Source organism: Meriones unguiculatus, chromosome 9, assembly GCF_030254825.1.
Source record: "Meriones unguiculatus strain TT.TT164.6M chromosome 9, Bangor_MerUng_6.1, whole genome shotgun sequence".
In the NCBI taxonomy this organism is placed as follows: domain Eukaryota; kingdom Metazoa; phylum Chordata; class Mammalia; order Rodentia; family Muridae; genus Meriones; species Meriones unguiculatus.
In genome coordinates, this window is record NC_083357.1 from 61962232 (window position 1) to 61976520 (window position 14289).

The 14289-nt window shown below is 44.0% G+C and overlaps 1 protein-coding gene across 3 annotated transcripts in view; it reads left to right on the forward strand.

Annotated features, from left to right (window-relative positions):
• Window positions 1-14289, forward strand: part of Kif13b (kinesin family member 13B) — a 158466-nt gene that overhangs the window by 89226 nt on the left and 54951 nt on the right. For all 3 annotated transcript variants that reach the window (XM_060391318.1, XM_021654289.2, XM_060391317.1), the window contains 8 exons: window positions 2971-3101; window positions 5645-5731; window positions 7068-7258; window positions 7704-7914; window positions 9259-9421; window positions 10708-10854; window positions 12130-12279; window positions 12582-12710. In XM_060391318.1, coding sequence (XP_060247301.1) covers window positions 2971-3101; window positions 5645-5731; window positions 7068-7258; window positions 7704-7914; window positions 9259-9421; window positions 10708-10854; window positions 12130-12279; window positions 12582-12710 — 1209 coding nt within the window. The remainder of the gene's footprint in view (window positions 1-2970; window positions 3102-5644; window positions 5732-7067; window positions 7259-7703; window positions 7915-9258; window positions 9422-10707; window positions 10855-12129; window positions 12280-12581; window positions 12711-14289) is intronic.

Consider the following 14289-nt stretch of genomic DNA (forward strand, 5'->3'; position numbering starts at 1 on the left):
TAGCTTACAGCTGCCTGTAACCACAGTCAGAAAAGGTGGTGCAGGCCTTTAGTCCAACACTTGGGAAGCAGAGACAGGATGATCTCTGAGTACAAGGCCAGCCTGTTTTACACAGAGAGTTCCAGGACAGCCAGCATTACATAGTGAAACCCTGTTTCAAAACAAAACAGAACAAATAAATCCAACTACTTGTAACTCCAGTTCTAGGGGATCCAGTGCTCATAGACATACTTGGCACACACAGTATCCATACACATAAAATAAATAGAAAATTAAAAATAATGTCACCACAATTCTCATGGAACTTTTAAGCAGTGTTGGCAGCATTTTTTATTTTATTATTATTATTATTTTTTTAGTATGCTGTATAGTATGTGCATGCACACGTACACATAGATATATGGGCATGCATATGAAGATCAGGGAACAGTCTTAGATGTCATGTTCATGAAAGATACCAACCTCATTCAGACAGCATCTCTCATTGGTCTGGTCTTTACCAACTAGGCAGGACTGCCTGGCAGGTGAGCCCCAGGAACCCTCCTCTCTCTGTCTCCTCAGGACTGAGATAACAAATGTGTCTGGCATTTGTAAGTAGGTTCTGAAATCAAACTCATGTCCTCATGCTTGCAAGCAAGGAATGCTGTGTCCTAACCCAGCATCTCGAGTTGGACTATAAGCTGCAGATACTCATGGACTTCAGGGAATATACACAGTAGGCTAAGACTGAGGCCCACTACCCTTTTAGGTTCCCAGAGTCTGGAATTTCTTTTCTTTCACAGGTGATACAGTTCAAATTACAGGACGTATAGAAAAACAAAACAAAATAACTTATATAAATGCAAGCTGATTGATATCTGTTCTGTAAAGAAAAAGTTAGTAAATCAGCAGCAGCTTTTTGGAAAGGAACTTTTGGAGGAGTCAGAACATTTCTGGTCCCTTATGTGGAGGCGCTGGTTCTTTTCCAGAATGGTCAGCCTCATTTGAGTCCAGTCTGAGGCAGTGCCAGGCTCACCCAAGATGGCAAGACCATATTCATGACAAGGCACATTCAGAAGAGTTAGCTCAGTGTAAAAATTTTCTCTTTAGAAAATGCCACTATGTGGGACGGGGGAATTTGGAGGCTGCACTTCACTTTACTTTTTTCTTAGCCTGCAATTTCTAAGTCAGTTATAGTAGATATAACTTCAGATGTGAGGACCTTACCTCTAGGTGGCTCTCCCCACATCATCTCTGATGTCATTTCTACATCCAGGTTATAGGATTTTCTCCTCTAGAACATGGCCCCCTCTATATTCTACTCTACCTCATACTGTCACCTTTTTGAACCCTAGACTTACACGCAGGTGGAAATACAGTTCTTACTAACTCGTCCTGTTTTTCTTACCATGTATTATTCCATCCCAGCTTTAAGTACTCATTAGATAATTTTTCTTTTTTTGGTGGGGGTGGAGCATACTTCTGAAACTGGGTCTCAGACTGACCTTAAGTTTAACAGTGTTCCTGCCTCAGCCTCTGAGTGCTGGGTTTATAGGCCTTTGTGTACCTAAGAGATAGTCTGGGAGAAAGTTCATCTGTTTTTTTCTCCTGTTGCTTAGAGCATACTGTTGGCTTAAACAGTGAGCAGTAAGGAGCAGGCATAGTGCGCCTTTTGAATTTAGTGCCTGGGATCCTAGTGTACCCTCCAAATCACAAGATTGTAACCTCAAATGAGAGACTGGGATTGTCCTTTATATAGAAACTCTAATTGGGACTTGACAGTTTCTTGTGTCTCTAGTGCCTATCTCATATTTGGTGCTCAAAGTATTTGTTGAAAAAAATGAATTTCTTTTTCTACAACTTGGGTTATACTTTTGCATGTTTGAGTTGGTGTCTCCTGCTGACTTCTAATTCACTCTGTCTACAGATACCAGCACCATTGCAGACTGTGTCTTGTGTTGGTTGTACCAGCTGCAAGAGTTTTGGATAGGTTGCAGCCCAAACAAGGAGAAAAATAACATTTGCAAAACAGTAATTTAGTAATTACTGGTTCTTAAATGTCATGGGGTACAGATGAGGGAGAAATCAGGATGCTCCTGCCCTGTACAGTTTCTACACTAGTTGTGATGGTGAGCAAGAAGCCCCAGTCAGTGTCAGATGAGGAATTAAATGTGGGGCAGTGTGACAGTGACTAGGTAGCTGATCCAGTTTTGAAGATACATTATTAAAAGCTGAGATAGAAGGGGTTGGAGAGATGGCTCAGTGGTTAGGATCACTGGTTGCTTTTCCAGAGGACCTGGGATCAAGTCTCAGCACCCACATGGTGATTTACAACTGTCTGTAGTAACTCCAGTCCCTCATCTGGTCTTCATAGGTCCTGCCTACCTATGGTGCACAGACATACATGCAGGCAAAACACATGCTTAAAAAGTAATGGAAGTCAGCTCTCTGTCTACCATGTTGGTTCTGGGGATTGAATTCAGTTTGTCAGGCTTGGCAGCAAGTGCCCTTACTGGCCCCCAGGTGCTTTCTTTAAACAGCGTTTATCTTTGTAGTTGTCTCATTTTGATTGAGACCAGATTGTTTTCTTTTCTCAGGTAGCCAAAGCTGGCCTTGAACTCACTGTGTAGCTGAGACTGGCTTCAAACTCCTGATCCTTCTTTCTCCACCTATTGGGGCCAGGTCCATAGCTGCAGCTTTTAGACCATGTTTTGGTATATTGTTGATACATGGCTTAAGCTCTGAGAGTGGTATAAAATATTTAGAATCAAGGTGGTAACAGAAATAACAGATATGAACAGATATGAATATAAGATTTTATTTTGAACTTGAATGAGAGCGTCGGAGGGGCATTGCCTCTTTTAAGGAGCTAGAGCTCACATAGTGAACTTGGGGAACCACCATCCATTTGTTTTCAGAGTCTGTAGCTGATGCAGCTGAGTAAAGCCAATCTTAGCACAACATTCACAGGCAACTCTGCTTCTCTCTTAGGAGCACACGCTGATAGGGTCAGCCAATTCCCAGGACATCCAGCTTTGCGGGATGGGCATCCTTCCTGAGCACTGTATCATAGACATCACACATGAAGGCCAGGTCATGCTGACTCCTCAGAAGAACACCAGGTAACATGCTTATGTTAGTGTGAATCTCACAGGTGCAGGGGGCATGAGGGACATTGGGCCAGCTTTTATTTTCAGCCGACTTAAGTCACCCTTTTATGTGCCAGTCCATTTCTATTTAATCTTAGCATCTCACACTCCCATGGCCCACTCCCATAGCCTCATAAAAAAAAAGATTTATTTATTTACTTTAAGATTATGTGTATATATATATATATATATATATATGTGTATGTGGATATATACATGGGTTCAGGTATTTAAGAAGGCCAGAGGCATCAGATTCCTTGACGCTGGAATTACAAGTGGTTGTGAGCTACCTGACATGGGTGCTGGGAATTGAACTCAGGTGCTCTGGAAGAGCAGTACATGCTTTTAACCATGGAGCCATCTCTTCAGCCTTCTTTACTCTATCTTGATTTGAACCTTTTCACTACCTTAGGCTGCTTCCATTCACTGCCCAGCTGCCTGGCTCTCCTCTGGTTTGGGTAGGAAGTTTCTAGACTCTCCCTGGTTATCTTATCTCCTCTCCTGCTCTGCCATTCTTTTGACTTGTCAGCTTCCATTTGAATTTTAGGGCCAGCGTCTACATGGGGGAGTTCCCTGCTAGCTACACTTTTAGTGACGAAAGTAATTACTAAACCTTCTTCTCATCCAGCTAAAGCCCAGTTCTACCCCAGGTCACCCCTGATTCCCTGTCACTGTGACATGCTGGCATTCCATATACTTCCCCGAAGTCTGAATGACAAATCCAAGTAGTTCAACTTGGGATAACTTCCCAGTGGTCTTTGGGTGGAGGATATGGACAAAAGGTTTTCAGAACTTGAAGTTCTTGTCAAACTGCAGTTTTGTTGTTGGCAACAAATGCTGCCAATTGTTTTTCTTGACAATAGGCTTTCTCTATTCACTGCTCACCAGGAAGCCTGAAGTGCTGCTTTGTGTGTGTCAGGGCATCACTGTCTTTGGCATAAATTAGTGACGCTTTCTGGAAACTTCTCATCTTGTCAGTTGAGACAGTAAAGGTTCTGTCTGCTCAGGGTCAGGGTTTACGCAGTGCCACACCGCTTGATCCTAGGACAGTCAGGTGGGACATTTCTCCCTGACGAGACTGCGTTTGCTGCTGCAGCCGAACTGTGTGTGCAGCTCCAGCAGGGTGGCTCACGGTTTGTAACTATCAGCACAGGGGACAGGTCGTTGACTAGCATGATCTATGTGTCAGACAGGACAGCAGACAGAGTAATGACTGGCGGAGTGTGGATGAGTGTCAGCTCAGCCTCCTGTTTTTTTTTTTTTTTTTTAATTCATTGTATTAGAAGAATGGTACCATAAAGCCTTGGATGTGCTAAGTTTAGCATATCACTACTCTATATTAGAGCTTGTGCTTTGAATGGTCATACAGAAAGAAGCAAAAGGGTCAATTTTAGTGTTTGAGAATTCACATGGGGAGCAAGATTTGAGTGGGAATAATTTGCGTGGATGGAAACACATAGAGAATCACAGGGTCATAAAGCTGGGTAAGAGCATAGCTTAGTCTGCTGTGGTGGCACATGCTCAGAAGCCTAGTGCTAAGGAGCCTGAGGCGGAAGGACCATGAGCGCAAGGCCTACATAGTCAGAGCCTGTCTCAAAACACATACCAAAAAAGGTTTATAGCTCTGCAGAGCTCACAGAAACTCAGAGTAAGTGCTCAGTAGGCATTGCAGAAGAAATAGAATCAATAGTGGACTTGGATTGCAAGGAAGACTCTGGAGGCTGAGGGTGGGCCTTGTCTCTAGATGAAGCAATAAACCATTCCCTGTCGAGGAAGAGTTGATTGTGTTTAGTGTACAGAAAAGAAATCTAGTTTCAGAGGAGTTAAGGTTCACTTGAAGAGGGAAGGAGAACAAGGAGGACCTCCTTGTGGAAGGAAGGGTAGGCCTTCCATGTCAAGTTGAAAAATTTATCCCACTTCTCAGCCAGTGAGTCACTTGGCAGGACAGAGGCGTGGGAATATGCACAGGCATAGTTTTCTACTTGTGTCCTGTGCTTCCAAATTCCTCCCATGCTAGTGTTCTACCCACCGTGTCTACTGTTGAAGTCTGTTATTGACTAAACAGCTCAGATGAAAGAATGAGATGTCTCTGGATGGAAAAGACAGTCTCTGCCATGGGCAGTTTCAAATTCCCTGTAGAGCTCCTGTTGTATCCCTGGTCTCTGCCATGGTTTCTTGAATCTGGTCACTTGACTGGCTCTTTATCCATCTGGTTGGCTGTACTTTGTTTCATTGCTCAGTCTTTCATTATTATTTATCACGGCTCCATACTTACTCCTACCTACTGTCTAAGATGTTCAGAGTTTAGGGAAACAGAGAGATTGATCAGTGTGTGCCTAGAACTTTGAAGACTAAATATAATAATGCATTTGAGGTAAGTCAGCCAAGATGTGACTACAGATATTTAAATTCACCAAGAACAGGTTTTATTTGAGGAAATTAAGGCCACTGTGGTCTTAGGCAGTGGAAGCAGAGGGTATGGTAATCTTACTCATGCTACCTTTTTTTCCTCACAGAACATTTGTGAATGGGTCTTCTGTCTCCAGCCCCATCCAGCTGCATCATGGGGACAGGATACTATGGGGAAACAACCATTTCTTCAGGTATGACATTGCTCACATTGTGAAAGTAGGAGACCATTGAAGACTGTGTTCTGAAACTGAAGAGTCATTTTAAGTATGAACACCATAAAAACGACACCTTATTATGTATGTGCTCATGCAAGTATGATTATGTTATATGTCTGTTTATAGATACATGAACTCTGGAGGCTTAGAATGGCAAGTCTCCCATCAAAAGTACTAAGCTTTCATACATATTTAATTTTCTTCCCAGTGTAAGATATCACCCCCCCATCTGGTATTAGAATTATTATTTTTTTCTGATGGGTTTGCTTTCTGTCTGTCAGTCATCTGTCTGTACACACTGTTATTTTTCCTTTTGTCTGAAAAGCAGTAGTAGAAAAGCTGGATATGGTTTCCTTGGTAGTTTCTTTGACCACACTTTTAGTAAGTCCCACATCACATTGGACACTGGTGGCTTAAGCAGGTCATATATTCTGAGACAGAATGAGACGTCCTCAGGGAAATGGCTGCTAGAGTGAGCTGTGGCTCTCAGAAAGGCCATGGCTGTGGTCTGCCATTTCCCTGGCACCTTCCCATGGGTTAGCTGTTTCCTTGAAGCCATGAAAGAGCCATCAGTTCACAGGGACAAAAGGGCAGTAAAGGAGGTAGGAATCAGCCTTGCTGTCCTCTCTTCAGAGCAGAATCTTCCTCTTGGTCTCTTGAGTGGATCCAGTAGCTGCTAGGGAGGCTGCCAAGGAAGGCTCTTCTCATGTGTGACTGCAACACTGTTTCCTAACTGTGGCTGGTGTTGCGTTGCATGATGAGGCATGCTGGCCTCTGTAGCATTCAAACCCTGGTCTCTTCCTACTGTCCATGGCCAATGTGCTTCAGCTGTCAGATGGACTTTTTTAAAATAACTGACACTGATTCTTACCTGTATGCTACTTGCTGTTTTGATATCAGAGAGAAGGTTAGAAGGATGCATGCTTATGGGAAATGCTTTTCATTTTTGCCTTTCCAAAACACTAAAGTGCTGTCGACTGGTCTTGAAGGCCTCAGATGGTTCTGTATGGCTTTTGTGTGCATTGTGGTGTTATAAAGTCTGTGGAGACTTGTCAGCATGTCTGGTTCTCTGTCCTGATGTGGCCCTCAGCTTTTCTCTATCACTCAGCTTGCAAAGTTGGGTGGACTCCAATGTTACCACTTGTACACACATGTATGTCTTATTTCTAGACATACGAAGCTCTTAATTGTAGCAGCTGCTTGATATTGCTATGGCATTCCCTTGGCCTCTAGCAAGTGCTAGTATGTAAGGAATGGAATGAATTAGTGTCCTTCTTAATTTTAAAAGTAATGGCTCTTTTTTCACCCCAAGACTTAATCTGCCAAAAAAGAAAAAGAAAGCAGAGCGAGAGGATGAGGAGCATGACTCCTCCCTGAAGAACGACAGCAGTTCTGAGCAGCTGGATGCCGACGGGGACTCCTCCAGTGAGGTGTCCAGCGAGATCAACTTTAACTTTGAGTATGCACAGATGGAGGTGACCATGAAGGCTCTGGGCAGCAATGGTGAGCACAGGCTGTGCTTGTAGGAGATGCTGAGCGTGTTTCTGATGATACCTTCCCTTGGTGACCTCTGAACTCTGTGTCTTTGACTATAATAATTGATTGTATTTACGGAGTCTTCACTTTCTCTGCTGTGATAGACAAGTCACTGCAACTTGTCCTCATGGGTGGAAGTTCCCAGGTTTGAAGTGTGACTGCCTTTGGCTTCTTACATTTCTGGATCATTTGTTATAACTTAGATTTTGCATAGAATATGTTTTAGCCCTCTCTCTTTCTGCATGGCAGACAGTGTGAAATCTATCTTAAGTATGTAACACAAGTAAACTGGCAGTTAGAAAGCCACACTTATTCCAAGTTGTCTCAAATGGTATTGGGTTATGACAGTTCGGATGATGGATGTCTGAAGTATATCTTATTCATTATGGTTTTTTTCCCCAAACATGTTTAGACCCTATGCAGTCCATATTGAACAGCCTTGAACAGCAGCATGAGGAGGAAAAGCGATCTGCTCTGGAGCGCCAGAGGCTCATGTATGAACACGAGCTGGAACAGCTGCGGAGAAGGCTGTCTCCTGAGAGGCAGAACTGCCGTGGTGTGGACCGGCTGTCCTTTCAGTCGCCCACTGCCCAGCAGCGCTTGAGACAGTGGGCTGAGGAAAGGTAGGCATGCAGGATGGCCTGATTTGGATAGCATTTGTGCTCACCAGAGGGGAAGGTTCTGGATGGGAACACAAGATGATGCTTGCAAAAGAAAAACATTTCAAGAGAGTGTTACAGCCAAGAACTACTTTGTGTGTCTCTCTCCCTTCTTCCTCCTCCTCACCTTTCCCTTCTCTTTATTTCCTCTCCCTTTTTTCCTCTTTCATATTTTCTTCTTGTTATTGTTATTTTGAAACAGTCTTGTACATGTGTGTCTCCCAAGTTGGCTTTGAAGTCACTCTATAGCCTAGGCTGGCCTGGAACTTAAAATCCCTCTGCCTCATCACCCTGAGCATTGGGATTGCAGGTCTCTGCTTACATGCTGCCTATATTCTTCTTCTTTTTTCCCCTTTCCTCTGTTTTTTTCTCAGCACTGAGGATTGAACCTGTGGCCTACTGCATGCTAGGCAGGTGCTCTGCCACCATACTGCATCCAGCTCTTATTTTTCACTTTTGGCAAGATGGGAATTGCCGGTATATTCAGCTTTAAAACAGCCCATGTTAGTTGGTTGTGTGACACATGCCTCTAATCTAAGCCCTCAGGAGGCAGAGGTAGGCTGATCTCTGCAAGTTAAAGACCAGCCTAGTGTTGGCAAGTTCCAGGTCAGCCAGAGCTATAGAGAGAGACCGTGTGTCAAGAAAGCCATCACCACCATCATCAACAAATGCCTTGTTAGGTGCTGCCCACTCAGTCTGTGTGGCCTTTGGCCTTTGGCTTTGAATAAAGAAGAACACTTTACCCTTGTATCATGCTTTAGGTTCCAAAAGTTGGTAGATTTTTTTTTTTTCCTTTCTAAAAGGGGGAAAGAGAGTTGATAGTCTGGACTGATGGAGTTAGGTAAAGCATGATGCTAGTATTATGTAGAGTATCAGGTTGGTCTCTCTTTTGCCTAATTAGCATGGCACTAAATTTAGCATTTAGTGGCCACAGTTCCAGAGTACAGCACTATCCTCTTGCTACTCCAGTCTGTATACAGGCATCATCCCTGTCTGTTGGGGAGGGATAGGCATGTAGGGTCTCCAGTCCTACCGAGGGGCTCTTGAGTTGGTCAGGATGCTTTGTGTTTCATATGCAGTTGAGTTTGCAGAGCCCTGCACCTACCTGTGGCCAGATTGCCAGGCAGAGAGTGCTGTGCTTGCAACATGGTTCAGAAACCAATGTGTGCATGGTGGGGGTGTCAGTATCATGTTCCTTTCTACAGAAGAGAGTTGTGAATGAGCTGATTGTGACCATGGTTTCCCATATGCTGTTTTTGTGTCATCTCTACCTGCCTCCACCAGTCCTGTTTTCATTTTGTCTTAAAGAGAAGCAACATTGAATAACAGTTTGATGAGGCTGAGGGAGCAGATTGTAAAGGCCAACTTGCTGGTACGAGAAGCTAGTTACATCGCAGAGGAGCTGGATAAAAAAACCGAGTATAAAGTTACCCTCCAGATTCCAGCCTCCAGCCTGGATGCCAATAGGAAGGTGAGGTATCCATCCTCTACACAGAAGAGATGCCATCCCAGACTCTGCACTGGGCTCTACTCATGTGATTGGATTAGTGGGAAGATACTTCCTTCTAATTTTCTGAGTGTATGTGGCTGTTTGCATGCGTGCTTGTGTGTATCTGTTAGCTACTAGGCATGAACTCCTTGTTTCCCTTGGACCTATCATTTCTTCTCACCCAGCTTCCTTTCCTCATACCTGCTTTTTATTGCTTTTCGAATGAAGGCCCCAAATTCAAGGCAATTCTCCTGTCTCAGCCTCCCAAGTTCTGGGAGCATAGGTATGAACTACCACATCTTCTTGAATTTGTGAATTATAATATAAGTTATAATAGTTTTGGCTGGCCTTGAACTTTCCACTTTCCTGCCTCAGCCTCCTGAGTGTAGTATTATAAGCATGCACTACCACACTGGAAACATTCCTGTTCTGGAAAGAATGCCTCAGTGTCACTTAGTACATATACAGTGTTGAGCAACCACTGGCTCTGCTTGATAGTCTGCTGTTTCAGTCTTTGTAAGTAGGAAGCTGATAACATTTTTTGCCCTCAAATGAGTGACTCGGGTACCTAGATAATTTATTCTTAAAAGCATTCCATATGGCTACTCTTTTAAAAGTTTACTTTGTTTTTTTAAGTGTTTTTTTTTTTTTAACGTGTACAGGTGCTTTGTTTGCATGTATGCCTGCAGACCAGAAGAGGGCATCAGATTGTAACCTGTCATGTAGATGCTGGAAATTGAACCTAGGACCTCTGGAAAGCCAGGCAGCACTCTTAACCTCAGAGCCATCTCTCCAACCCAGAAGCATTAGGATACTATTAATTTAAACAAATGAAAAAAAAAAAATCACCATTTTGGGGGCTGGGAAGATGGCTCATTGGGCAAAAGTGCCTGCCACTGAGCTTGACAATCTGAGTTTGACCCCCAGGACCCACATGTTGGAAGGAGAATGCCAGCCAGCTCCTGCAAGATGACCTCTGACCTCCATGTGTGCCATGGCACGCTCGCGTGCACACACACACACACGAACACACACACACAATAAATATAAAAAACCCCACACACCTTTGAAAATAAAAGTTTGTCAGTTTAGAGTGGTGGTACACTCTTGTATTCCTTGCCTTTAGGGTGTAGAGGCAGGAAGATCAGGAGTTGGAGGCTAGCCTGAGCTACCTGAGACTCTGTCTCAAAAGAAAAAAAAAAAAAAAAAAAAAAAAAGAAAAAGTTTTATAAGTAACTTTGCCTTGTCACTGACTTCTGTCTCTGCAGCGAGGCTCTCTCCTCAGTGAACCTGCCATCCAGGTGAGAAGAAAAGGAAAAGGAAAGCAGATTTGGTCTTTGGAAAAGCTGGAAAACAGGCTTTTGGATATGAGAGACCTCTACCAGGAGTGGAAGGAGTGTGAAGAAGACAACCCGGTAAGTTGGTGAAAAATTGCTTCCCTGGTAGTCTGAGAAGGAGCCGCACCAGAGTGAATTTGCCCAGCTCTGGGGACATTGAATGCTTTTCCAAGATTGTTGTTGTAGTTTTAAAGTAAAGTTTATTTTAATCCTTAGTTTGTTGAGCTAAGTAAAAATTTTCATAGTTGGTCATATGCATATTTTCATTTTCATTTTGCCTTTTCTCTTTGGATTCCAGCAGTTTCCCCTCTTCATCTGTTAGTGAGTGCATCTGTCTTGGCTTGCTCTGGGGTTCTCCTTGAGGCAGGCCTTCCGCACACTGTGAACACCTACCCCATAGTTCATGGCCCACATTCATCAGTGCACCCTGGTGCCTGTGCTGCCAGCAAGGCTTCTGAAGGCATTTTTATCCTAGAGTAAGTGGGGACACTTACTCTAGGATAAAAGAGTAAGAGCTCTTACTCAGAGTAAGCTGTACTGGTGCTGGCTCTCCTGTTGCCAGGTTTTTTTGTTCGGGTCAGCCATGCAGTTGAACATGCTTAAAATAGAAACACATACCATGTATTTTGTTTTTTTCGTCTAGATGTTTGTTCTTTTGAGACAGGGTCTCCCTGTAACCCAGCTTGTTTTGAACTCACGCTCTTCCTGCCTCAGCCTCCTGAGTGGGATTATGGAGGTCCACTACTACACTCTGCTATCTATTCCAGCATTTTCAAGTCTGCTGGTCCTCTTTCCACAAGGAGTTGCTTTCTTCCTTAGCTTTTTTATTTAATGTTTGTTTTTTTATATTGTCATCAATACAAATGGCTTTTTATGGTTAGCTGATATTTTTGCTTAAATCTATAATTTTCTTCTGTATCCCACTCCTGTTTTGATTTAGAAGTAGGGGTGAAAACAAATGTAAAAAGGTCTTCCTCCTGCCCTAATTTGCAGCAGTCTGCTTAGCCACTGAGTAGGACCCTCCCTAAAAGAACACTGAAGAGCTACGGTGCTCTCAGCTTTTCTTTTTAGTCACTCTGTTTCTCTGTCAAAACTTGAACATAAAGAAGTGCTTGGAGATTGAGGCAGGAGGATCTCTGTGAATTCAAGGCTGGTCTGGTTTGTACAGTGAGTTCCATACCAACCAAGGCTACACAGTGAGACCCATCTCAAAAACAAAACAAAACAAAAAACCAAACAAACAAAGGTAGGAATCAGGATACAGTGGTAAAAGTTATTGGTTAAATGAGTTGATTTTATGTGATTTTTTTTTTTTAATTGTGTTTGAGGTTGTATGTTTGAAATCTCTTTCAGGTCACCCGTTCCTACTTCAAACGTGCTGACCCATTCTATGATGAGCAGGAAAATCACAGTCTCATCGGTGTGGCCAATGTCTTCCTGGAGACCCTGTTCTATGATGTGAAGTTACAGTATGCTGTGCCAATCATCAACCAGAAGGGAGAGGTTGGCCTTTATTCTGCCTCACTCGGCAGAGCAGTTCAGGGAACAGTGAGGGGGTGGTGACAGGACACTTGTTAATAACTTTATTTTTTAACCATTTTTGATAGGTATTTGTGTTATGGACACTCCGTGTCTCCATAGGGCTAGAAGCAGGCGTTTCCTGTTTTACTTAGACTGCAGAGTAGCTGTCAGAGACTTGCCCTTTAGAGTCCCACACGTTACTCTCTCTTGCTTTATCAGGGAAGACAGGTCCTTGAAGAGAGAGAACCCCACCCCGAAACCAGTGTTCGTTTTGCTTCCTTCAGGTGGCAGGCCGGCTGCATGTGGAGGTGATGCGACTCAGTGGGGCCATTGCAGAGAGGATAGCAGGAGGAGATGATGCTACCGAGGTCAGCTCGGAAAAGGATGCCCAGGAGAACAGGCTGGTCTGTATGGTAAGCCTCAGACCCATTCTAGAAGGAGCCCAGGTGGGATCATCCGTGAGACTGCAGGCATTACGTAATAAACTCATTTTCAACAACTTGCAAATGCTCGTCTTCAAAGAAATCTTTTAACCTTCATTATCTTAGGATTGTGTTTGTCATCCTTCTGGAAAGACTCACTCAATACTTGTAGTACCCTCTCTGTGGCTTTGGACAAGTCACTTTTTTGTTGTTTGTTTTTTTTTGAGACAGGCTTTCTCTGTGTTTCCTTGGTTGTCATAGACTCACTTTATAGACCAGGTTGGCTTGCCTCTGCCTCCCTAAGTGCTGGGATTACAGATGTGTGCCACCATGCCTGGATGACAAGTCACTTCTTTTCTCTGCCACTAGCAATCAGGGTGAGTGAGCCTGCTTACCTGTCCTGCTCATATGAGTTTTCTGTTACTGGAGCTTTTGAGTTCTGAAAATGAATGTTTGCCTCTCTGTGTGGTCCTGTCCCATAGCTGCAGCCATTCTCTCTCTGCCCGGCTTCTCTGTGCTTCTCCCTTGGTGCCTAGTGCCCTTGCATGTGCCATTCCAACCCAGCCCAGCCCTTTCTGTCTGGTCTTCCTCTGTATCTGCTCATGGCACACTATAAGTGTTAACTTGAAGATCTGTGTCAGGTACCCAGGTAGAGATGAAAATGCCAGGTTCCTGTTGTCCAGTAGCTAGGGATATGTGGGTATGAGCAGAAGTCTCTAGAGTATGATCTATCCGTTGCTGTAAAGCAGCAGGTGCTAGGTGTCCTGGCACTTTGGGAAGCTGTGAATTCAGATGGTAGGTTCTAAGGGAGACTGAGGAAGATTCTGGGAGAATGAGGCTGTGGAGAGGGTGTCAGCCAACACTAGATTTACAGATGCTGTGGTGTTTCCTGTGTGAATACTATAGAGGATGTCATGTTCCCTGGCACCAGCTCCTTCCTTCCTCTTTATAGGTGCATTCTTTCCTGAGTCTCCAGGTGCCCCCTGGTGGACTAGTGGTGCTAGTGGCTCATAATCCTGGCAGGAGTTTGGTGATAGGAGATCAACAATGGCCTGTAGTGTTTAAAAGAGATGATTAAAAGATCTGTGAAGACGACTATGTCAGCTCTTGGATCTTAACTAATCCTATGTCAGGCTTCTTCCTCGATAGCTATTTCCAGAATTGAGGTTGTTGAAAGGAGTAAGTTACACACAGCAATAGATGGGGGAAGCTAGTGCTGTTGAGAACTGGGCTGCTCTCTGCACTGTCTGCATGATGAGGGCCCTGAAGTGCTCTGAGAGATGAACTGCTGCAGTGGGAGGGGCAGGTCTTGACTCACTCATTTGTACTTAGCTTTAGGACCTCTTCCACCAGCTCATGTGCTTGATCAGCAGAGACGGAGATGTGGGCTTTCTGGCTCCCTGTGGCCCATTTCCAAGATGACAGATAGTGATTTCATCTCCAGAAGGTTACCACGATTCCTGTCAGTCGTGGTGCATGCCCTTAATTCAGTCCCAGCACTTGGGAGGCAGAGGCAGGCAGGTCTATGTTCAAGACCAGCCTGGGCTACAGAGTTCCGTGACAGCCAGGG